The 27,426-nt window shown below is 31.8% G+C and overlaps 1 protein-coding gene across 1 annotated transcript in view; it reads right to left on the bottom strand.

The window, feature by feature from the left end:
* SEMA3A (semaphorin 3A) overlaps window positions 1-27,426 on the bottom strand; it is a 205,498-nt gene that overhangs the window by 62,655 nt on the left and 115,417 nt on the right. Inside the window, exons 5-6 of the mRNA XM_069461990.1 lie at window positions 25,493-25,586; window positions 17,455-17,574 (exon numbers count right to left, since the gene is read on the bottom strand). Of these exons, the coding sequence (XP_069318091.1) occupies window positions 17,455-17,574; window positions 25,493-25,586 (214 nt within the window). The remainder of the gene's footprint in view (window positions 1-17,454; window positions 17,575-25,492; window positions 25,587-27,426) is intronic.

Raw genomic sequence — 27,426 nt, 5'->3', positions numbered from 1 at the left:
AACTACTTTTATTTCATAAAAAGATGACTGATGAATGGAGAGAGGTGTGGATGGATAGATATGTGATACATTATAGTAAATTATAAATTTGTAGAATCTAGGTGGGGGACAAAAGTGTATCACTATAAAATTCTTTTAACTTTCCTGTATTTGAAATTTGTCATTTCAAAATATTAGAAAAAATACTTTATGTCTCCTGAGACAAAAAGTAGCATTTGTTTTTCAACTTTCAGCAAAGGTGATCTTAGGTGCATATATAGGTTAAGGTGGAGTTAAGAAAATATAATATGTAAATATAATTATTATGGGTGGTAAATGGTATCATTTACTTTCTTTTACTAATTCTGTACTTATCTTCATGGCACAGTCTTTTTCTCCACTCTTAGAATTAAGAGATGGCTCAGTCTTAAAGTGTAGCAAAAGCACCAAATTCAAATAATATAACTGAGCCTGAGCTCCAAGCATCACTACAGATATTCATAGAGATGCAAATTTAGTATGGTAAAATTTCAATGCATGGTAAGTTTTCTATATCTAGATAGGAAGCATGTTCTTTTTACTTAAATATTATGGTCTTTAACATCTTATAATCAAATAAGAACATTTTCATAATGTAATTGCCCATATGTTGTAGAATTACTTTTGGAAAGTAAATTCATAATAAATAAAGTTTTGGGGCTTTTTTTAAAAGACAATAAAGCCTGTGGTTTTCTGGTTTTGTTTTTCTATTTATTGATTGATTGATTCCCATCATGTTGTTTTAAAATAACTTTTCTATCATGGTGAATACCTCAAATTGCAGGAACATAGTGCTGAGAACAAAATATATTTTATGGAGACTGCTTGAAATGTTAATCTAATGTAGCCTAAATAGATATTTCAAAAATAATGTTTTCATTATCATTAAATTTTGATAATTAATTGCTATTTACAAAATTGTGATCTACACTTCCACTCTTTTATCATATAAGTATGTGGTGTGTTTTTACTGATTGGTTAAGAGGCTGTTCTTCAATATTTCAATGTGGGAATGATATAATTATGTACCTTATTTTTTATATTTTAGAGTGAATTTTTTTCAATTACAGATTGTGGGAGTTGCATATGGCATTTGTTATTTACAAGTATACTACGTGTAATGATTTAGAGGTCTGTGTTTTATAATGTTAAATATGGATTAGAAATATTTTGATTAGATTTAATCCAGTTACTTCAAATATGTTCATAGGCATTTTTATAATTTTGGGTTATTTATTCTCTTAACTACAGGAAGCTACCATATGTATAGATGCTTTCTTGTGTTAGATCTTCAATAAATAAATTCACACTATGAATGTCCTCCTCTATCATCATCAACTGTCCTTTCATAATTTACATTATTATGTTTTGGAATTATGTTAAATATAAACTAGTATGTGATTAGATTAGATGGTTTTGTCATTTGAGAATATCTGATAGAATTTCATGCAGGAAATAATCTCCAGGAAGAGTTTTCTTAATACCTCATAATGGTTATATACATGCACATACACACATGCACACACACACACACTCTTTTGCAAGTAATAATTTGGATATTGATTTTGATTACATTTAAAGACATCAAGGACTTAATATGGATTTTTCCCCCAATGAGTTTCTGTAAAATTGAAAAGGTTTGGAGAAAAAGCTGATCGTCTTTTTACCAATATAGGAGATGTCAACATGAAGGGACATTAAAATGAATATGAATAAAATAAACTCTGCTCTTTAAGAACAAAACCATTCTATAAATGAAGTCCATGTTCATGAAGTAATTAAAATATTTTGCATACAATACAATTAGACATAACTTTTGAACTTGGATTAAAAAAACAAAGGCACCAAACCTTAATTTCCTACATGCAAATAAAATAGAACTTTCTATTAAGAAAGCCATTGTTCCACGAAAACAAGTAATTTAAATGATCTTAATCGATGACTTCACACTAAAACCTTCTCTTAAAAGGGAAAATTGGTAGAGTTTCAAGAAACATGGTATTTGCTAACCCACCTCATTTTAAAACAGAGCACGTTTTTCTTTCCTTTGCCAGAAAGTTCATCAAATTTTTAGACAGTGTGCTTACTCTGCTTTATTAAATGAGATGAAACAAGTGCATTTAAGTGTGTGTGATTTATTTTTTAAAAGTTTCAGTGCTTAAGCACGGACCTAGAAAAAAATCAACACACCAAAGAGATATAGTACAGGCATGATTTAATTCTTTCTGAGAAGGAAGAGAAATATAGCAGTATTTCCTTTCAACTCTTTCTCCAATCCACAGTCATATCTCACTCATTGGTAATGTTTAAAATAGGAGACTGGATAAGTTTAAGATACATTTCATATACATATACATGTTCTCAAAGAACAATTATAACATATTACCTGAATTAATAATGTCTTTTTATTAAGAACTTTGAGATTCAACTCTTTTTTCTATATTATGTTAAGAACATTTTCTTCTGCTGCTACCTAATGTATTTAAATTTATCATAAAAATCATTTGATTTCATCTAACTTTTCAACATTGAACAAGAGAAAACATATTTGATTTTTAAATATTAAGGTAATAAAATGAGCTAAGAAATTTCCTATTATGGAATCATCTTTATACTATTAAAAGTGATTTTGTAATTTTATTTGGTATATTTGTGTATTTATGCATATATTTGTTTCTAGTTTTATTTTTGTCCATTGTTGTTACTAGTAATATTATAGCTTCATATAACTTGGATGACTTGAAAATCTTATCTATTTTTGTCTATACTCAGAAACATTTCTTAAAGTTTTCATGTAATTTCTTGCCCACATAATTTATACACAATTCAAAGACAAACTGATTGACAGAATGAAACTTTGGCCCAAAACAAACAAACAAAACCTCTAAGCAACACAAAAACAAAAGAAAACGTAATATCAACTTATTTTTTTCTTGAAGTCTCTTAAAATATAGTGTATACTCAATTTTGGCTTATATTTTTTTCTCTGAAAGATAGGTCAGAATCTATAGATGACAAAACTGGTATTTGTGAATTCCAGTAACAATTTTAATCAGAATTTAAAAAAGTATTTTCATATAATCATAAAACTTACTTTGTCAAAAATTGCTGAATATACAATATCATAAAAATTTTACTCTGTAAAATAAAAAGTCAATTTTATGAGAAATGGAGAAAGTTTGTTTTTGATGTCTGCTTATTGCCTAGGGCATGTTAATAGTTCAAGCACTCATTAAAGGATGGCATAGGCAGTGTTGGTGGCTTGTCCTCTCAGTTGCCCATAATTAGACCCTTGGGTTCTAGTGAAAGGGTGATATGTGGCCTGATTTTTAAAATAAAATAATGATTTAGGGACCAGAAAAGATTTAGGTCAATTTTTATTTGACACAGACCTTGGCAACTTTTAATAACATGAATGTCATTATAGAGAGAACCTAATTATCCTGATTGCTACACCAGAGGAGCTTCAGCACTTCTATTCTTCCATGGTCAGAAAATGTTATCAAAAATACGGGAAATTCAGGATATCTTCAAAGAAGAAAAACATGTTTAACTGCAATATAATTTCCAGTTTCTATGGCTTTTGTTCTTAAGAGACAATAATAGTTTTGATTCTTGAAAATGTCTAATTATATAGGGAAGGGAATTCAAGGCAGAAAAGCAGATAATTTATAACACAATTTTCAAAGTAATTAGAATTTATGGAAAACAATCCTTATTACACACTCTGTTTAATCTGCAAGATCTTATTATCCTTTAAGAAATACCTCAAATTTAACTTTATCTACCAGGATTTTTTGTACTTTTCTAATCTCAATGTATTGAAAATAAATGATTATTATTTATTTTGGTTTTTTTTGGCTTTTTTGTTTTGTGTTGTTGTAGGATCACATCTATGTGAACTAAATAAAAAGTTGTTAAATTTACATGAAATTTGAAGTTCTTTTATATTGAGGAAGCTATATTAAATATTTGTTTATATAAATAATCATATACATGCCTATAATTTAAAATTTATGGTTGCAACATAAAATTAAAAGTTGTAAAATAAAATGTATAATTTGTGGGTTTATATTTGGGTTCTGTTTTGTTTCTTTGCACTAAAAATCTACCTAGTTTTTCTTCCCTGAAAGCTTTTGACAATAAGATATCTACACAGAAATAGTAGTCAGTTATTACATATTTTAAATGTTCTTTTATTGTATTATTACCCACTTTATTATTTAAATAAAATATTACTCCTAGCCTAGTTCCATTGAAAGTTAACTCATACTAATCTCTTCTGAAATCAATTTTTTAAAAAATTACTGTATTTGAGACTTCTCTTGACATCTAGAAATCACCACTTCTACCACATATTTTTTACTTCTAATATGTAATTTGAGAAGATTTTGTAGGCTATTATAAAGGTATCAGCAGCTGTACTAATCTGACACTGTCTCAGTGGAGTGATTCAAGCACTGTAAAGGTGGGTCTTCAGTGATAGCTGCTTGAAAATCTCACCCACCCGTTCAAAGAATACACTTAGACTATGTTTATATCTCCCCAATTTAAATGGAACGAAAGTGAAGGCTGAAGAATTCATCCTTCTTAAATTACAGAATTTGAATTAGACCACAACATGAGCAGTAAATTTAATCTAAATAATGACCTTTTTCTCTCACCTCCTCTCCTTCTCTCTCTCCCTCTCTCACACACATACGAACACACACACACACACACACATTCTTTCCTGTTAAAAGTTGAGATACAAGAGAGTCTCTATGTCTCTTTAACAATCAAAATATAATATATTTTACATTTATACATATATTCATTAGTTAAAAACACCAAAGAAAAGTAAGTTTCCCCACCCTTTTAAATAATGTCCCTCAATATGTTACTGAAACCAATAGAAATGCTTACAGATTATACATAAGTAGAAGGGCAGTTTAAAAATGTGTCAACAAATGCAATTTGCAAATTTATATAGTAAAGCCCAAAGAAATTGGAAAATAACTATATTTTTATTTCTTTAATGATAGAAAGGGAAGACAGGATAGGGATTCATATGTAAAAATTTCATAGCAAATATTGTGTTGTGTTTATTATCCATCCTGTGTTCTGTTAGTGTTTATGATCCTTTAAGATAATGTTACTTAACAAACTATTCAGAACATGAGTTTTTAAGCTCCTATTCTGTCATTGTTTTAAATAATCATAAATTAAAATCTTAAAGCAAAATGAAATATTCTTAGAAAAATTTATCAAGAGCCACAATTATTTCTAATGATTAATTAATTATAATTATATATGTGAATTTTAAAGCTCAAAGACTAGATGCAGAGACCTTTGCTATGATAACAGTCCAAAGTGTCAATTATCAGACTTGTGCTAAATAGAAAAGAATATTGTTACTGGTTTCCTCCCACTATTTCTCTCTAACCACCAATCTGTTTTTCATCTCATTATTTTGTTATGACTTCCCTTAAAAATGTCTTTATAGTTAGGAATATATGTCACTGAAATAACAATTTAAAAATCTTAATCATTATCTACAAATAATGTACTGTTTTTCTGATTCCAACTGATTTCCACTTTTTCCTCAAAAATTAAAAAAAAGTTTCCAACTGCTTGTCTTTTTGAACTCTCTTCTAAACATATTTCCTAAGAGAAGACTGCATATATTTAGACAAAAGATATCCTTCCTCATAAGTTGTCATGTCTTGCTATCATTTTACGGTGAAATCCTCCATCTGTGTTTGTGATATTAGGTCAAAAGCCTAAAAAATCAATTGTATCCAAAAAATCATGTTTCATCTAAAAGGAAATGGATACTAGGGACTCCTCCCTTATTTTATGAGTTAAACAATGATTTTGAGATATAATGACATCTCAGAAATATATGCATGTGGTCCCATAGATGTGCTAAGACCTCTAGGATTTTGAATGAGATAAAAAGTATTATAAATATTATCTTGGAGTATAGAGGTCTTACTCAGTTCTGTTTCTTTTTTTATGGGTTCTTAATGGATGCTCCTTTCATGTAGAAAAGGGAAGTTGCCCAGAGCAATATGGCGGTAGCTAGCAAATGTAGCAGTTCATTCACTGTGCTATTATTGCTGACATGGAAGTGCTTAGAAAAGAGCAGTAGGGAAAGGAAGACAGAATGAAATTTGATGTAAATAACTGGGGTGGTTTATAAACAAATTTTTGACAGATAAAGAGAAACACTACTGGATGAGATAAGAAGAGACTAGATTTGGGGAAAGAAAAATACTCATTAAAAGAACAAAATAAGAAAAGATACAAATTGATAAACATTAATTGAAATGAACACTTTCATCTCTGCCAAAAATATCTAATCTTAACTTCCCATTAATAATGTAACTATTTTGCCTCCATCATATCCTATTACACAGTACCTTAATTGTTTTTGCTGACAACCATATAGTCAGATATAAAATGGCAATCTGAGTATTATCAGAAATTAATATATTTTCCAACATCTTACAATGCTCTTGATCTGTTAAAAAAAAAAAACCCTTGAATATGTGTCACATGTAATTGACATTACAAATTTGAGAGTTAAACCTTTAGGTAGGAGACTTTATAGTGTAATTTGTGGACGTTTGTTTCAGTTGTAATATTATTAATTCTATTATGATGATACATGTTGTTTATTATAATTGAGTGATGATGACAAAAATCTAATCAGGAAGTTATTATTAAGCATTAGGAATTATTCTTTTCTTTTCTCCCCTTATTCCTCCTTCCCTTTCATCTTTCTTTGCAGGTTCCTTCCAAACAGCTTGAGTGCTTTCTACAAAAACTTTTTTTTTTCCTTTTTGTGATAACCTATGTTTTCCAATGCTAGAGAGCATTTAACAGTTCTAAGTAGTCAATCAGAATAGCAATGACTGACTCAGCTTGCACAGTTTCACTAAAGAATTATCAAAGGAAGTTTTATTTTGCTATTACCATCAAAGTATTCCTTACTAATGTACTAGTAACATCTTTTGCTTATGAGCTATGATCCTTTTGAGGACAAATGGTTTAGGAATTCACGAGTAGTTTACAGGCTGTAATGATAAATAAAGTTGCAGCAGATTTGTATAAAATCAAGATGACAAAATGAACAAAAACAACAATAAATTTGATAGAGCTTGCAAATCTCCACGAGGTGACTACTTTCTTCTCTAGTGCTAGCTGCTGTTATCACTACCAGATGACATCTGTACAACACACCTTCTAAAGTGGGCCTGCCAACAGTGTAAAATTGTTGCTTCTATTTCTTGCTGCCATATTTCTAGCTCCAGCCAATCTCTCCAAATGTCTTCTACAAATTGCACTCATTCAGGAATTAGTTAAAAATTAACAAGGAAGGAAATAAAAGCAGATTCAATTAGGAAAGAAAATTTCAGACTTTATGATTCATTAACACAATTATCTCAAGGTATCTCAAAGACATTTATGTTACAATTTTATTATTTGTGCAATGATTGTTTGATCAGAGTCGGCTGTATTTACTTTGATATGATCTATGAAAAATGTAATTTTTCTCTCTTGTATTTTTAAAAAGAAATAAAGAGGAATAATACAATAGGGAGGTCAATCGGTATAGCCTTTTTATGGCAGACAGCACTATCTCACTACTTTGATAATTTCTCTTCAATCAAAATATTTAATATGATTACTGCAAACACATAATGCCCAGTATCTTGTCGATTAATCCTAGCCCTATATAATATTCTATAGTTTGAATTTTCAGTACTAGATTTCCTTTTAATTGATCTAAAAATGAGTACGGTTTTGCGGCAATACATGTATTCCATTTTCTATCTTCCAAATTCATGTCTTTTTGTTTGAGTTATAAGATTTTCTCCTTCTCCTAAACATGGGTATAATTTTGTCATTTGTTCTTATATGTTTAGAAAACACATTTGATAACAAACAGTGATTCTATAGCAATTAAGAAATTAAGTGGCAGTCATCAGTTTGGTATCAGCCTTGGAATTATTTAACTTTTAGGATCAGTAAGATTAAAATTCACTAAACTATAATGGGTCATAACACAATGTATAACCCAAAAACACAACTGTGTAATTTAAATTTTAGTGTATGATATGCTGGAAACACTGTGTAGATCTCAAAGGAAAAACTAAATCTGTTGTCACTATTTTGCCATACATATTTCTTGCTAAGACTTTTATAAAGATATAAATTGGGCCGGGCGCGGTGGCTCACGCCTGTAATCCTAGCACTCTGGGAGGCCGAGGCGGGTGGATCGCTCGAGGTCAGGAGTTCGAGACCAGCCTGAGCAAGAGTGAGACCCCGTCTCTACTAAAAATAGAAAGAAATTATATGGCCAACTAAAATATATATAGAAAAAATTAGCCGGGCATGGTGGCGCATGCCTGTAGTCCCAGCTACTTGGGAGGCTGAGACAGGAGGATCGCTTGAGCTCAGGAGTTTGAGGTTGCTGTGAGCTAGGCTGACGCCACGGCACTCACTCTAGCCTGGGCAAAAAAGTGAGACTGTGTCTCAAAAAAAAAAAAAAAAAAAGATATAAATTGGAAAACTCTGTGATATTGAAGCTGTGGTATTTTTTTAAATCAGTAATTAAAATGAGCAAAATAGATTATTAGGACTTACATGAATATAGACAAATTTATAAACATTGAAGAAACATATTTTGATAGGTATTATATGTTATTAGCCTGTATTAATCCAAAAATTGCTGTAATTTAACAAATAATCAGGCAAAGTAATAAAAACTACACTTCTAATGAAAAAAATTACATCTAATTATAAAATTACTTACAATAAATTATAATTAATTTTCAAATGGATAACTTTATCTTTGAATCAACATTTTAAAAATAGTAACAGTATCAACTGTATAATGGCATACAGTTTAAAATGCAAAATGTGATGATACAAATGTGGCCTAGAAAATCAACACATTGCTGAGAACACTGTGTGAAAAGCAGGGGCAGGGGTGAAGGGGCTTTGCTTTTCTCTTGTCTAGTTTCTTAAGTCACATTGTGAGCCATCACTTCTACCTTGAAATGGTCCTTTTAAGGATATCTAAACATACTTCAATCAATCCTCCTTATAAATAGTATCAGGAAAACATTTTAAACCTTTTACATAGATAGTATTTTGTAATTTGTATTTGGATGATATAATTAGGCTTAGAACATTTTTAATGCCTTTTTGTGATTTGTAAGCCACTTAGCAAGAAGTATGCCACTAAGCTTCGAAAAATACTTTTTCGTTTTATGGAAGCAAAGGAGTAGTAGATTTATTTTCATCAGAATGAGCAGACATCATTAGGCAAGAAATCCTGCATGTATAGAAGACTCATTCTAAGGAAAGGGCATAGATCACTATCACTTCATCTGGTCTTGTTTTCCTTAAGCCATTTTCATTGCTTTCCTAGAAGTATGTGGCTGCTCAGTTTAGTGAGATTGTGCATTTTATTACGTTTTTAGTGCCTTGATATATTTAGGTATTTTTCTTGTCCTATTCTTTGAAATTCTTAATAATATTATGAAACCAGGTAACATCAATTGAGTTTTTTTTTTTATACTAGTAGCAGTAGTCACTCTTCCAAATTCTCGTAACAACCAAATGAGAGAGAAACTATAATTATTTCCATTTGAAAAGAAGTTAATCACAGACAGCTTACACCAGCTGTCTACAGTTGCTCAGCTAGTGCCCAAGACAGGCAGGCAGCAGGACTCCAGAGACTCCATGCCCTCAACTACCACCCCAAAGATTATAGATTGATGACTCTTCATGAAAAAATGTAAAAGTTACATTGTGATATAGCAAGAGAAGTGTCCTAGAGTCATAAATGTAGCCAACATCTTCTGAACCATTGTATTGCAAAAACTTTAATAATTAACCTAACAGTTTCTTTAAGTGGAAAGTATCATACTCACCAAAGCTAAATTAACACTTACAAAACACATTGTTTTGAAATTTAGCCTTGGTTATTGTTCATCACTTCATTGTTTCATCTGCTAAGTTTGCTAAACCCAATGTTTTAATTTACTATTTTAATACTAAAGCTAAATATTTTATATATTCCTAATGTACTAAGTTCCCCATATAATGATAGTTATCAATCAAACAAAACAAAACAAAATAGCTTGAGAACAGATGAAGAAAGGCACGCACAAACTTCAGACTTGTTCATTGTATTAATTTACCAAACATGCATTAGGTACTCTGGATATAGGGGTGTACAAATGACAACAGCAGCAACACCCATAGTTACATAAGCATTTACCATTTTATTAGCCACTGTTCTGATTACTATACAAGGACTGCCTCCTGGATCCTCAGAAAAACAGCATGAGATATTAGTATTAACCCTCTTTTAACTGTGTGGCAAACATAAATTGCTTCCAAAGTCACGTAAGTAATAAATGGGGGACCTGGGATACAAACTGAAAAAAATGTAACTCCTGAGTTTGCAAAGAGATTCATTAAAGAGTATCTTATTTCATACATCCTAGAGTATGAGGCAGGGTGTTAGGCCTTGAGATAACTACAAACATCCATCTATGTGTTCTTGGGGTTCAAAGGTGGAAACATTTAAAAGCCATTGTGAGAATGGTAAGGTTAAATTGAAAAGATAGCAAATTTGAGGACACCAATTCTATTTGATTTGAGCATGGTAAAGTTTAATATTGGAGAGGTCAAGTAGGATTAGATGATAAAGGACTTGACAGGCAGCAAAATCTGGATTCAATTCACTTGTAAGTTGAGAGACATAATGATTTTTGAATGGGAAAGTTCGGTGATAGCAATCAGTGCTGCATTTAGGGAGACATCTACCAGTTGTATCTAAAAAAGTATATATGACTTCAAGTGTTAGGCAATCTTATAAAGTTAGGCATAACCAATAACTCTTTTTTATTAAAACAAGTTTTAATGATCAAAAACTGCACCCAGAATTCTTTGTCCTAAGCCTGCAGACATGATTTCTAGAAAAAATTATCTAATTTGATATTTATAAAAATAAATAGCAGAATATAAGTTTTCATGAGTCAACATTTCTCTCTGACTCAGGATTAATTTCACAGGGCATCTGAGGATTACATGTTATATAATAGTGGAGTAAATATACAAACAAACATTTTATCATCATGGAAAGAAAGGTTACTTTATAACTTTGAAAAAATTTAGATATATTACCTTTTGAGACATTATAATTAATATCTTCCACACTGAAGGTATTTTTGTCAAACTTACATTGAATATTTAATAATATTGTAAACGTATTCCTTCCACTCAGAGTGATTAGAATGTAACAAGTGGCTTTTTTTTTTTCTTTTTGGTCAAAACTATCCATGTCATTAAAATTCAATGGCATTGCTTCCCGTCATTCAGCTTTATCTGGCTAAAATCCTTTAATTCCCCAGCTCCTGCTGTTGGGGAGCTCTAGGCTCATCACACTTAACCTCTGCCTAGGCTTCTCAGAATAGAATTTGTTTCACTCCATTCATAGCTTCAATAGTTGAGCAAGCCACACGCAAGTGCACACTGGTCTTTTACCCTGAGCACACTAATCTGATTGTTTTTCCACTCTACAAACTCTGGGTCAACAATCAAGCTGCCGCCAGAAACTAATTAATTTGCAAACAGGCTTCTGTTTTCACAGAGGGAAAGCTTTTGAGAGCCATGTCAGGGAAGCCGGTCACACCATGGTTACACGCATTGTCATGGCATCCACTTCTCTGGGTAAATCTCTTGCTTGATGTCACTGCACACAGGAACCCAGATTACCCAGTCAGCAGTAAATCCCTTTTGAGGCCCACAGAGCTCTGAATGTAGTGACTCTAGAAGAGGAAATTGGTATAGACAGGCTCTGTATTCATTAAACTGATGGTGAGACAAGAGAAAAATGTAAAAACAAGAGGAAAAAGGAAGCTGCTTTTAATGTACAGAACTGTCCAAGATATCATCTCATTCTGTAAGCTTTGATCAACTTTCACTCAAAAAGTGGGATTACCTTAACAAAATGTAATAATGATGCTCTTAAATGTTACTTTTCTATTCTTATGCAACTGTTAATTCTGAAATAAGTAATTCTAAATTTGTTGCTAATATGCCACATTTGAGAACTTCACTTTTTATCACATCATTAAAAAACATTAAAATAACAAATCCTAACAATTTTATTCAGGTACATTTTCTTAGAAGCCTGAAAAAAAATAAAATAAGTTTCTAAGCATATTGCCACTAATGAATTGATTTTTATTTCAGAACTTTATTCATTTTTCCTCACTAGTAATTTCAAACAAAACTGGTTAAAAGTGGTAATGTTTCTTAGATAAAATGTGACATAGAAAGTAGGTCCTTAGAAAATGACATCAAATGAAAGTATATTTTGGTGACTTTTAGTTCTTTAGCAAAAAAAATATATTTAGTGATTTTTAAAATTTATCATTACTTAGAAAGTAGATAGTTTCACCATGCATTTATTTTTGGAAACATTACTCGGCTAATGGATGTACACTTTTTGTTAGGATAAAAATTTTTCTAGGTAATAGATGCATGAGAAAATAAAATATTACCAGGTTGTGTTTTGGTATAAATATGAATAACTATTTTAAATTATTACATATTCAAGTTTCAGGAAAAATGACCATAAATATTACCATTTTTTATTTCTGTGACTCTACATATTGATAACCCAGGATTGCTAACTAATGGATACAGTGGTAACTCATAGAATATATAATTCAAAAGTTAAAAAATATACCGTATTCTTGTTCCTTCTTAGGTTACAAAAACTAAAAGGACCTTTGCTGTTGCTGCTGTTGTTTTAACAGAATCATCACTCAGCTTCTATAATATTCATCTGCTCAAATGATCATAAAATAAAGCTCATAAAGGGCTTTTTCTCTAAAGTCAGCAAAATATTACTAACTTATTTCAGCCAAAGAAATATTGCAAAATGGCATCATAAGAAGTCTGACATTATGCAAAACTTTTGCAGATAGCTCATTTTACTTATTAAGGAAAACCCCAATTGGACACTCAGACAATTTTTGTCTCTAAAGATGGCAGGATTGAAATAGTACATTAAAAAGGTTGTATAAGTGATTTGAGATTGGGTATCTGGTACCATGCACTGCTAAGCTGTGCACTCATAGTTTATTTGCAGTCATATTTCTTGGTTCTATTTTTTCTACAAATGCATCTTGTGGAGAAATTTGAATCTTAGGAGAACATGAAACATCCTAGTACATGACCACAGAGGAAGCTATGCTGATTCCAAGAAGGGCAGGCCATCATGGTATGAATGTTACAAGTGAGAGGAAGTGGAATGATGACTTGCATACCATTTCAATTACAGAAAAAGGAAAGTGGGTTAGTCTATCTACAGGCACGATCCTTTTAGGAAATTTCACTAAAAGAAAACAGGTCTTCCTGAAATGAGTGGGAAGGCCTCACACTCCGGTCACTGTAATTAGGTCTGTTTGTGTTCGCGGGGTCTTGGCTCTCTCAAGGATCCATGTGGTTTCGTATATTAGACCCGACTCTGGCTGCCCTTTCACCCTGACTCAAATATAATCACTCACAGAATGAGTCTGACCAAGTTTCCTAAGCATGCTCCACCCAGTGGAAGTGGAAAAAAGGATACAGAGATAATTAACATTATTAAGTGCTTACTACATGCCAAGTACTTGCTCAGTGCTTTTTTTTTTTTCTTTATGTTATCATGGTTATTCTTTTCACAAATATAATCTATTAAATGTAAGGGCCAAAGTCAAGATAAAACTTTGCCTCATGCTATAGACTATAGTCTGCCCTCCAATTGAATATCATCCTGATATGAATCCAAGACATAAACAGTTTTGGAGAACAGTCTCCATCAAATAGAAAACTACTGCTGGCCAGCCAGCCATCTGCTCTAATGAATGGCTAATATACACAATAACTGGGTAATAGTATTTTCATGCTAAATGTTAAGAAATCATTACTATAACAGCAGTATAAACTTGTTTCTTTACTAAGAATATCCAACAGGACGATTTTACTGTATTTCCACATTCTTGGTAAGTTGAAATTGGAATTGAATTTTAAAACCACATAACATTGAAAGAATTTATGTAGCACAAGAAAAAGCAGTGAATTTTGCTACATCATGTCAAACCCATACCAATACATTTCCTGAAATCAAAAGTTGCTCTAACCTCTAGAAACTTTAAATTAGAGTTTATTATCAATGATGAGGGTTTTTTAGAAACCTATTACATATTAATACTTTAAAAAATCAATAGATTTCATTTCTCTGAAGTTTCTTCATCTAAAAGTGTTATTCATTCCTAATATTTCCTGTTAAAACTGAATTTAAACTTTTATTGGCACTATTATATAAATGTAAATTTAGTAATTATGAAAGTAGTGAAACTCCGTTTTAAAAAAATCTAGATATTTCAGGATCCAATTTAGACAACTGTTTCTGTTTTTGTTTTTTTTTCTTTTCTTTAGCAGGAACAAAAATTAAAGGTCATCTATAATAGGCAAATTGATTCTTCCAAAAGAGTTGAATTGTTTTCAGAAAAATAAGCCCTATGCCAAAATTAATTTTAATAGTTCATAGACCCCTGAAAAAAATACCTTGTAAGGCTATGTTTTACTTGCGGAATACAGATGATTGTGTAGTCTCTGCTGATGCCTCAAAACTAATTTATTTTATGCACGAGTGTGTAAACATTATGTTTCCAATTTTATTCAGTAATGGTATTTAATTTCACGAGGCTTGTGATTCACAGGCCCTTGGTTCTGTCTCAAACATGTCTGTATCCTCCATCTTGCAGCAGTTCTGGTTTCTGCACCCTGTCAGATGTAACCTTTGTGCTAATTTGGAAAAATCAGTTCTCACGTTTAGTGCTGAGAGACTGATAACCGAATTCTCAAATGAACTACACATTTTCAGAGATGAAGTACAGAGCTGTGGACAATGACTGTGTTTTCCCACAGTGTAAATTCTTCAGCCTCAGCTGTCAACATGTGAGTGTGCAGCATAAAGGCAGCTTTAACTTGACGACTTTTTTTCTCTGAGACAGTAAAACTGAAATGGATACTATACTCTCCTTTATGTTATTCCATCTTCTAATGAGATTTTGTTTCTCATGGACAGTGAAAGCCTGTATGCCCTTTAGGGATCCTGGTAGATCAAAGTCTCCTTCTTGCTGAATTAAAAACAAACACACAAATATTTCCCTCCCACACAAATATTTCAGTTTGAGAATAGAACAGATAGCAATGTTAAAAGAGGCTCTCTTCTACTAATTTTGACTCCGCACATATTCTAGACTTAATAATTGACAGTGGAGATTCCAAAATTGCCCCCTGGGCTTTTCAAATTTTACACACATCCCTCTCTTCACCTCAGCATCTTTTCTTTTTCTTGATGAGGCTTCTACTTTCTCAGATGTTCAGACAGGTACCATGAGACCTCCTCTATCCCCAGTGGCGGGGGATATTTGACTATATGGCCAATCCCCTTTGATGACCACAGTGTTTGTAGGTCACTCATAAATGATCTCAGGCACAATCTTCATTTAAAATAATCATGGAGAAATGATGCCACGTTTAAAGGAAACATGGTAGAGTAAGAAATAAGGGAAGCTAAGAGAAGTGACTAATTTAAAGAGAATAAGCTAGTTAGTGACAAATACTTCAGGAGAGCTTGTCTAAGTGGAGACTGATAAAAGCTATCAGAAGTCATTAATGATCTGTGGAGGAAGAGTTTCCTGGAAAAAGATTACTGGAGGAAAGTCAAGTTGAAAGTGACTAAAAGGAGTGAAACATGTTGAGGAAACAAGTCCTAACCAACCAGGTTATGAACTTTGACATATAGACTGAGACTTTGTGGCAAACCATGATTAAGAGAGAAGGTTTTGCATGGGATAGGTGAGCAAGATTTCAGGTCAGGGGAAAAAATTAGTGCTAGAAAAGAGATAAAGACAGCAAACAAAATCTAGATTGGGTATTTATGACAGAATAGCAATGCAATTAAGAACAAAGGCAGAAGGGTCAAACGAGGAAGTAGGAGGCATGCTTTTGTCACTATTACATGAAAAATAATAGGACAATCAGAAATCCTGTCACAGGAGGGAAGAGATGCTGACTGAGGTAATTTGAGATATGTTTTATGTTTTGAATGGGCAGCTTTGAAGTGTAGGATAGATCAGAAGAAATATTGTCACACAACTCATGCTCTCTTGAAATTTCAGTGAAGTCTAGAGGCAGCCTTGTGATTTTTCTCCAACAATCCAATGAAGTACAGAAATAATGGAATGAATTTTGGGTTTCTGAGAAGTAAGGCAGGAAAAACAAGTGTGGCAGAAGTTCAAAGAGTGAGATAATCAATCATCTTACCAAGAACATAAGTGAACTGTAAACCATAAGCTTCATTCTTATTAATCAGTCATATGAAACCAGGAAAAAGTTCATGGAGAGGAAATTAGGGATTGGGTAACTTTATTTTACAAGATTTAAGGCAGATATAAATATAGACAATTAAGTAATAATTAAAAATAACCATTATAAATATAGCAGGGAACATTATAAAAATCTTTGGTGAATGTGTAAACGAATAACCAAAGGAAAAAAATCAAACTCTAGATAGAAGGATTTCTAAGGATTATTTAAAAATATGAATGAAAATATTTATTTACTTTAAGCATATACATTTTATACATTTTCTGCTATTATGTATATATTATGTATATACTAAAAAGAAAATAGAGAGTAATAATAATAATAAAAAGCATATACTTGATCAAGTACTTGAGCCAATGACTAAAGTTCAGAAAACTGGGTTCCTGTTCTAAATCTTCTACTGTTGGGTTACATAGGATACTGGCCTTAATTTCCTCACCTATAAAATGGGAGAGGGGGTTTTAGGAAAATTAAAGGTAACTCAAATGAAATAATGATATTATATAAAAGCCCTTTGAAATTTTGAAAATACTATTACTATAATGTTATTAGCACTGCAATTTTTTTCTGATATTCAATAGTTTATATGATGATGATCTCAAGGCAATAATGAGAGATATGTGGATGAAGAAAGTACCACACTGTGAGATTTACTGTGGTGTCCTTGTAAAAAGACAGAGTTGGTAAGTCATCTTATCTTTTTCCATTGCCTCCCTTCCGTAGCTCCAGCCCAGATCTCTTTCTTTCCATAGCTAACTACTGAGAAACTTCAGTTTTGGCACAAAATAAATATTTTCCTGAATTTTTAATCTGTCTTTTCTCTTTTTGCCCAACTTTCTCACGCCCACAATCATGAAGTCACCATCATTAGCTTAACAGCACACTAAATTTCAAGTAATAATACATGTACTATAAAAGTTCTTCAATGACTTAATACAGTTATACATGTCACAAGCCTGGGTTCTTACACATGCCACCTACCATTGAGCCACCTGGAATCGTGCTGCTCTGTCCTGATTGGGTGGTGGTGTCCAAGAGTTCGGAAGATGGCGAAGTCTCGCCCCATAAAATCAGCTGCGGTTCCAGAGTATAATTCTCCATCTGTGTTGTGACAAAATATAACCACATATACATGCTTTAATTCAATTAAGGCAAGAAAAACAATACAAACAAAATACAAGTTTGATGTTTTGACCATGCTAAAGAGAAAGCAGAAATGCTCTCTGCATCATTATCCAAAGCTACTTATGTTTCATCCTACGTTTTTATTGAGGGGAGTATTTTATAATCACTGATTAAATATGTGACTACTCATTTAGCATTAACTTAGATAATTTGTGAAGTCTGATTCAGTTAACATTGCTAAAACATGAAATTTTATTCTTTTCCACTATGACCAATGACAAAATTACAAAATGCAAACTACATTTATTGTATCATTTGCTTTCATGGGTGTAAAGCTACTATGGTTCTAATATCCTCATTTAGCAGGGTAAGGTATAATTGTAAAATCTTGCCTATAGCTTTTATTTTAGTATTAGTTAAATCTCCCATACACGCCTTTTTCAGTGGGATCTGACTTAATCAGATTTTGCTATTATTTAGGAAGGACTGATATTTTATTTGCAATAGCTTGCTTTTTATTTTTTAATATATCTATTGGGAAAAGTGTTCTTCTTTGGTATAAGCTATGATGCAGTCCAAAAATAAACCTACCACATGGCCTCAGATATTACAGAAATATGTTTGAAGGAAAAGAAATTTTGATAAATCCAGGTCATAATCACTGCAATTCTAGCTTCCATTGCTTTTTGACTCATTACTATTTAAATTGAGTTAACTCTAGGTCAAAGTTTAATAATGGAGGAATCATAACCAGATGGTAAAGAATAGAAGGAAAAAGACAAAAGGGAGGAAAAAGAGAAGTTAATATTTACTGAATTCCACTCAGTGCTTGTCAGGCAGTCAGGCACTCGCTTGACACTTTCAAATTATCTCATTCAGCTCTGTCAACAACCCCATGACGTAAATAATGTTATCCCTATTTTACAGTTCAAGAAATCCAAGGTTGCTCAGCTAATGGCAAGTCAAGGTGAAAGTCCAAACCCAGGCCTGTTTAATCCCAAACCTTTTACACTAAACCATACCATCCTTTAATAAACTGAATTTCTGTTTCTTTGAAACAGAAAGTGCCTCATTTGTTAATTCTTCCAGAAAACATATAATTTACCTGCCTACTTAAGTGAATTATTTGAAAACAAAATAAAAATGATCAAATTTTCTTCAAATAAGCCATGATAATTACAGTAAATCATAATATTATCTGGTTGATTGTTTGGATATGTTAATGTTTTTGCATTCATTGATTTGGAAAATATTCAGAAAGTAACGAGGGCACAGATAAATTATAACTTAAACACTTGTATAGCATTAACATTTGTTCACATCCTCTATTCTCCCTTGCAAATAAAGGCTTTACAATGTAAAACAGACATTCACAGTGGTGTAACCCAAAGCAATTCCTTTGTTATAACCTGTGTCTCTCTAACATGTCTGAATGAACTTGACTTTGGAGACCCTCTTGTATAGTGGAGAAGAGCTACATGGAGAAAATCACCGAGCAACAACAAGTTATTGCTTTCAACATCCACAGGTAGATATCTTGGACATTGAGTTAAAAAAGTGATCATTTATTTCAGATTGTTGTAACTCAAGATAAATAAAAATAATGATTAGATGATATATTGAATACAAATTACTAGCTAAATGAATAGTTCTCCTATGTTATCCTAAATTGTCACAGTATGGTATCTTTTGGATTCAAAAGCACCTTGTATTCTTTTCATTTAATTAAATATCAAGTGCAAATCTGACTTGCTCTCACTAAAATACAATGGAGTAATATTTTACCTAACCACAAGGAAAAGAATTAACCCTTTTCTGGAAATGCAAAAATGCTATGAATACAAGCTATCTGTAACTTTCAAAGTTACCTTGAAACATTTCCATGCCTCTTGTTTTCTTAATATTAACCTATATTCAAGCACTGTAATGTTTTTATTAAGGTTAATACTTTATCTTTTTACAAAAATTAATAAGTAGATGTGATATATTTTAAATGTCAGGCGAATGATTTTTTTCTTGTTCTGTGAGAATAAGAGAATGTTAGTTAAAAATGTGTTTGAAAGCAGCGTAAAACAGTCATGCCAATTTCAAACATTTTCATGTTGGAACACCTGTGAGACGATGCCTCCTGTCTTTTTTACCCTTAAAAATCAATAGCGTTAAATTATTAGTTGAACTTCACTGTCTCTGAACCACATATGGGGTGATATAAATCAGAAAAAAATAAAAATAGAAAAGAAAAAGGTGAAACTGAACAATTTAGTATCAGAGTATAGTCAAACAGCGCATGCCAACAAGTTTATTCAGACATATTAATAAAGAACATCATTAATTAATCATTCTTTTTGTCATTTAGCATGCTTTAGGGTAAGTAAAATTCATAATCTATTTGTTATAAAAACTATTTAAGAGGGAGTATAAATAACAAAACCAACAACAAATAAAAACTTTTACTTGAATATAAAAGGTGTTTGTTTCTCTTGTTCATCTGGTTGTATTATAACTTTTTTTATCCACTCTCATACTAGAAAGACAAAAATCAATACAAATGAATGCAAGGCAGAAAGAATGATTTTCTTTTGCATTTCACAATAGATAGGAAGGTCACTCAGAGAAAGTGGAAAAACTATTCAGGAGAAGAGCTAGTGACTCAATTTATAAGTAAAAGAATCAAATTAAATAACTGACTTATAAACAAAAACAGTTTACTGTTTAGTCACCAGTTGCCTCCAGCTATAGGAAATTACCTCCTACACGAATATTATTTTTGGCAAGAGTCAGAGTGATTTTCTTGAGCTGGAGGGCACCAGATGATTAGGTAGCCATGAAGAGCACATTCTCATATTGTCCATGTTCGATGTCAGTAGCTATTTCATTGCACCGGGCCTTAGATCAGATTTCCTGCTGAGATTTCTACGGGGAGTCTTATCAAAGATGATTGCTATAGATAAGGTATGACATCTTTGTTGTTTTTATCCAGAAATGTAGGTGGCGGAATATCCTATTATTGCTTATTTCTCATCATATAGCAGACATATAATATCACACTAGAGTATGTGTCATTTAATATACTCAGACATTTTTGTCATATTAAACACTTGCTACATTCTGTGGCTGTCTGAAATGATCTGAAGATATCTGATTATAAGAAATTTTCCATACCTCAGTTGGCTTATTTTTGGAGAGCACATGTATTTAACAACAACAACAACAACAAAAGCCTACTTGTCAAACTTCTTTTGTAGTTTCTAGGTCATTTATAAAGTAATCAAATTATATGTTAATTTTTGAGCATAGTGTTAATTCTATAATTTTCTGATCCTAGATATAGGTCTTTTTGAAAATCTCAAGTAGTATATTAGGTAAATGTTATTCTGCAATGATTCAAATGACATTATGGTTGAGATACATATTTTTGGGCTTTCTACATATACTAAGCCACTATTGAAAGAAAATATGACATTTGTCCAATATTATTAAATTGATGGTAGGATAATATACTCAAGGAATTGTTGTATATATTAAAAAGTGGTTGTGGATACTCTGTACAAAAAATCCTTAAGTCTCTCTACCAAAAAATACCACAAGGGCAGTTTGATGTCTCAAAAATAATATATTGGACTCAGATAAATTAGTGCTGACAGATGTAACTAACCATCTAGAAACTGTCAAATACAAAAGCTGCTGTTTGAGTACACTACCATTCTTTCTTAACTGTCTCAGAGAAAAGCATTCTTTACTGAGATGAACAAAAACAGTTTTGTGAACTGTGTTTCCACCAGGCTGAGTTACCTGAGAAGCACATATTAAAAACAAAAGTTCATATGTACTTTAGACTTTCTGTTCACAGCTCAAAATGAAGTAAAAATGTGGCTTAGATCAGTTCATGTATTGGATTACAATTCCTAAGAAGGGTGTGATGAGGAGAAACAGAAGGCGAAAAAAATATTTCCTGATAAAATTGCAGTGTTACTAGCACAGGTGAAAAGTGTGACATGGATGTGAGCAAAAAATCAAACAAACCTAAAGACCAAGCCATTATGTTGTTAACACCTTAAGTAAATTCCACTCACAGAATGGAAGCAGAGTAATTAGAAACAGAAGGAAAAAAAAAATTTTATGTCTTTCTGTCTCTCTCTCTCTCTCTCTCTCTGACTCTCACACACACACACACACACACACACACAGCACATACAGCATGGATGAAATCCATTCCTGGGGAATGGAAGGCTGTGGGAATAATTTTACATTATTATAATTATTGATCACTTTCTCTATAGCAATAAATATAATAAATTGACTTTGTTACTTATTTTTATCTTTTAAAACTAACAATTTGAACCGTTAATATGCGCATATGATATAAAATTAAAAACATGAAATTTATAAGGTATCAAAGATTCCTCCCTGCAGGCAACCACACACCAGTTTTTGTTTGTTTGTGTCTACTTCACATGTTTTCCAGAAATATGCAAATACTCAACATAGTAGCATGCTATTACATTGTTTTATTTAATTCTCACAACAAACTAGTAGAATTAGCACGGCCACATCATTTTATATTCAAGGACATTGAGGCTCAAAGAACTTCAAATAATTTTCTCAATTATATCTAATTAATTCAGGGAGTACCTTGCTTGTTCTAATACCAAATGAGAGCATTTTATAGTATCAAATTATGCTCTTCTCTGAGGCAAGGCAGAATTTCAGCTTGAAGATAGAAACCTTGCCTAAAAGTTGCAGACCTTTGAAATAGATCTCAATAATATCTCTTTGTGATGAAATATTTCTGAATTATTCGCGCTACATTGCCTGGAAAAGATTTCAATGAAAAAATAAAATTGACTCTCCCTTTCATGTCATGAAAATGTGAGATGGTATTTAATTAGTGCAGAAAATACTGGGTTTTATTCTTATGCTGTGCTCACACCTGGCATTTATTCTGATCAGGGGAGTATCTGCTATCTTTAATAAAGACGTTTGAAACAAAGTCCTAAAAATATTTGCAGGTGGATAAAATAAGAAATATTTTAAAAAGAAATACTGGAGCAATTTCATATTGACACAATGACCATTATTAAAGGAGATTGGGAAAAATTACTGTGGTGATTTGAAAAACTTAGGTCATGTTATAGGATTTGGGGACTTAATTCAGTAGCTTTGTATTGCTCAGGAGAGAATTCATATTTTCTATAGTCATCAGCTTAAAAAGTCAGGGCATTTTGAAAAAAAGTCATACTAAACCTTGGTAGTTTTTGTAAACTAAATTTTTAAGCTGTCATCTGGCTTTAAAGTTTAATGCTGGTTGAAACTACTTCATAGTGGTATTGATGGTATAAAAAAATATTTGCTGCCAAGATCCATCTGGCCAGTTTACAGATGGTTTGAGCCAAACCTGAAATTTTGTTCCCCAGTATTGAGGAAGAAAGCAGCCTGGAACCACCTTAAAATTTCTATCTTATGTGCTAAAATGAGAAGAGTGGATCCAAAATCTTTTGGGGAAGATAGGATTTTCCACTGGCCATTTTCTGATATACAAAGTACAACCTGTATATTTCAGAGACAGCTGTTATCCTTGTATGTAAAAGAGTCTGGGAAGTGCTGTAGAAAATATTTATGTTAAAAGGCTCCATGAAACTAGTGAGCATTCTTTTTATAGCAGTATAAGAGAAAATGCCAAGAAAACCCAACAAGAGGAATTCAATGTACTGTGAGAGGAAAAATTTATAGCATGGTTATAAAGGAAACAAACTCAATACAGGCAGTTACAGTTGTTGAATTAAAACAGAGTTGAAGGTACTTTGAGGGATTTTGCCAAGTCTGGTATGTCCTTGTTCCTTTTTCAGTATCTTGCTATTCAACTTATTCAGAAATTAACTTATTTGGGCATGTCAATAAGCACTATATACTTCTGAAAGTTACAATTATTTTGCCCTATTGGATAGGTTAGGTCTGGCCTTCCATTGAAAGCTTGTTTTCTGAAATGCCTGTTGTTCTTAGCCACACATCCTCTCCTTGACTCACTAAACTTTCCTCATTCTCTTTGCCTTTTCAGAAACCTATATAGCTTTTTCAAAGAAATTCTAATATAAAACCAAAGACCATGGAGTTTCATATTCTTTGCAGACTTTGTGTGGTTGAATACCATATGAACTATGTAATACCTACTTGTCATCATCCTTTCTCAGCAGAATATTAAAATAAATAATCAACCAAATCCCTACTGGGAAACATACCACAAATTAAAGCTGCTTTAGGCACACTTTTACATACTGCTTTTTGAGGAATATCTATCCCCTTTTTCAGTGTGCAATTTAAATAAGTATAGACTGCAAGTTCGAACAAGGTACAACTCCTCCCCTTTGTTTAAGACAACTTTCAAATTTCAGTATGTACTCTTGAGGAAGTCATCCACATATAATCACTAGGCCATTTGTGAATAGGAAAATTATAAGTGTATTATATTTGCTGCATTCCTTCAAGTCTTAAACTTTTGTTAAAAAGCTGCATAAATGGATCAAATGGAGTAAAATTGTCTACATTTGAAAAGCAACCGAGGAGATAATTCATGCTACAATGGTTTTATTCTTAACAGAACAGGATCAGTGAAACACACTGATAAAGTAAACACAAGAGAATACTGAGAAGAAAAAATCTTCATGGTTAATGCTGTAGTTAATATAACTGGAGTTTATTTTCTTGAGTAGGAAAAAGTAATTTATAAAAAGAAAAAAGATACAAAACTTTAGAAACTTAAGACACATCAGCAAATAACCTAATTTTACTTTTTAAAACTTTAGATGTATTATTCAAAATGAAATTAGAAATTTTACATTTAAGAAGTTTCATTATCTCTGTTGTGCTATTATATAATTACTTTACAGAAAGAGAAACAAAAAGGCACATAATTTTTATATAATTGTGTAGAAAAATATATTCAGGAGCAGAATCTTATTTTGTGTGTGTGTGTGTTTTAGATTATGGATATGTTCAAAAGTTAGAAAAAATAAAGAAAAAGAAAGAGTGAAATGAAAGCAAGAAAAAAATAGAAAAATTGCTTCATGATTGATCCCTTTTTGTTTGTGTGTTTATTTAACCTTAGTACAGAGGTGGCTAAAAGGATTTGGAAAAAATTATTTATTTTTCAATATAGACTAAAGTTTTCTTCGACTTCTACCTACTTCTATCTTCCTATAGCTATCCTTTTGAGCTATAACTGAGCATTCCCCACCCATCTGCAATGTTGAAAGAAAAGAAGAAGGGAGAAAACTAGAAAAGAACATCATTAGAGAAAAGGTTAGAAGAAGTCACATAAAATATTTTTTTTAATAAAAAAGAAGACCTAAAGTCATAAAAGGTGGATATGGAATGTCTTCTCTAAGGCAGCATATCTTACAAGATATCAGGATGAGTCCCTTCAAGATAACACAAAGTAGTCTCTGCCAGTTGTACCACCATTTAGATTGATTGTGCTGAAGAAATTGTCCAAATGTTGTGAAAGTGACAAATCTTTGACTATTATTAACACGATAGACTGATTCTCATTCTTTCATTATAACTTGTCAGAATTCCATATTTAAACGCCTTTTTCATAAAATGGAAACAAAAATATTTTCTTATAAAATAAAAATTTAAGCTCAAGTGGGGATGTATGATTCAGCAGGACATTTTAAGATACTATTAAACCATTTTAATTAAAAAGAATCAGACTAAATAGGGCAATAACTAAAACAGCATTTTGTGTTTCTTCTTAAGATCTTCAGAATATTTGAATATATCACAACTCATCTATTTTAAAATTGTGATTAATATATAAAATTTTGGTAGATAAAAAATAACATGCAACCTGGTTATTATTTATAAAAAATTCACTATTTGATTGTTGACTACGCACCTATTAAAAGAGATGCTGTCAGCAGTTTAGGGTCATATGGACTTTTCCCACGGCCATTTTCAAAATGCGAGTCCTCCAGTTTAAAAGTGTTGTCCTGTAGATTTAAAAAAAAAAATGGTTTCATTTATTTAATATAAGAAGTGTTTTCAACATGTTAGTTAATCTGAGACAGGTTGAGTATTCATGTCCAACAGCAAAGGTTATTTTTATTTGTACAAACTTTAAAGATGACAAGATACATTAAGTGGATTTATTAGCTAAATATCTACTTAGCTGAATGATTTTTAGCAGCCGTTAGCATGTTGCAAGCAATAATGTATAAGTTAACTCTAAAGAACAGAATATGTCATGATAAGAGGAGAGTGATCATTTTATTACACAGGTATGCTAAAATCTATCCTAATGGCTCTTGAAGAAAAAAATTTAAATTTAAAGAAAATGATTCATTTTCTTCCTTTGTAGACAAGAAAAATAGCAATTCACTACATTAAACGTCTAGAATAAATTACAATATCTTACTTTTCTTTACGCACTTTCCAAAAGGACATTCTATATAAATAACCATAGCAATCATTTCCCCCACTCTGTCCTTTGTACAACTTTGGTGCTTACATGCTTCTTATGTATTTTTAAGTTGCATTAGCCCAGGTCAGGTACCTGAAACTATTCTCATCCATCTCTCGAAGAGGGAAATATAAAACTGTATGATGGGGGTAGTGTGCCCGGAGGTAGTGTCCTTAGAACAAGCACATTATTATCACAGGGAAGTGTTCTCTTTTGGGACCTAAGAATTCAGAAACAGGAATGAACTTTTGACTACATACAAAAAAATATGCACATGTCTCAAGGTAGAATGTGTGCAGGAAAGCATGACAACAAAAGTCTTGATGAGGAGGTAACTAATTCAAGCCGGAAACCCTGTTGTCAGAATGTGTCGAGCTACTACATTTATGTGACAGTGGAGTAAGTTAGGGGACATTTCTGAGCACTCTTCAAAACCAGGTGCCCTGGGAATTAATTAGGTCAGAATATGTATGCATTTTCCAGTAGCACATTAACTTGTCCACAGACTGAAATAAAATAGCTTTTTTGGCAATTTGTCTACTATTCATTATAAAAGTATTTTTTATCATCTTGGGATAGTAAATGGTGTTCATTTTATGGTCAATAAGGATCATTTTATTTAACATTTAATATTTCTGATGGAGCTAATGGCAGGGTTTCAAATCATAACTCTTAAAACTCATTTGAATTAGAGAGGAAAGTAAAAAAGGAAGCAAACCAAAAGTCTTCTCTATTTTTGTTACTGCGAGAATTACTGATTCTATTCTTTCCTTGCATTGATTGTGTATTTGGTAATAAGCTGTCCACTAGCAATGATATTTCTTCAGCTGAGTTCTAAAATTTACATTTGCAATGATTTGTGAGAGAATTTTCACAAATAATTTTCACAAAATTGTGCTAAGTTATAGTGGGAAGGGCAGTAAGCCAGCTACTAGGGCCCAGCTGGGCAGATTTTTAGCTCTGGTTCTTTGGTCACCATTACATATCTCTGAGCCTCTAGTCCTAAATGTCAGTGCAGATAAGGATATTTAACCTCCAAATTTATCATGAGAATTAAAGAGTTTATATAAAGCATTTTTAAAGCAGCAAAGTAAAAAACACATGCAATTATTTTTATCCTATTAATAATGTTCATATACTAGTATCACTATAACAAAATAAAATGAGAATTTAAGAAGTTGTTACCATTATTGTCAACCTTCCTAACATAATGTGAAAGAAATATTGCTTAAAGACAGTTATATAAATCACCAAATTTCAAACTTGTTCACAAATATAAATTTATTATATGCACTGGAATATTAAAATTATAATATGAAAATTACTGACATATGCTAATAAAATGCACAGATCTGTTAAAGAAATATTTA

Source organism: Eulemur rufifrons, chromosome 29, assembly GCF_041146395.1.
Source record: "Eulemur rufifrons isolate Redbay chromosome 29, OSU_ERuf_1, whole genome shotgun sequence".
Lineage (NCBI taxonomy): Eukaryota > Metazoa > Chordata > Mammalia > Primates > Lemuridae > Eulemur > Eulemur rufifrons.
Note: the sequence above shows the minus strand (reverse complement) of the source record. Positions and strands in the feature narration are given on the sequence as shown.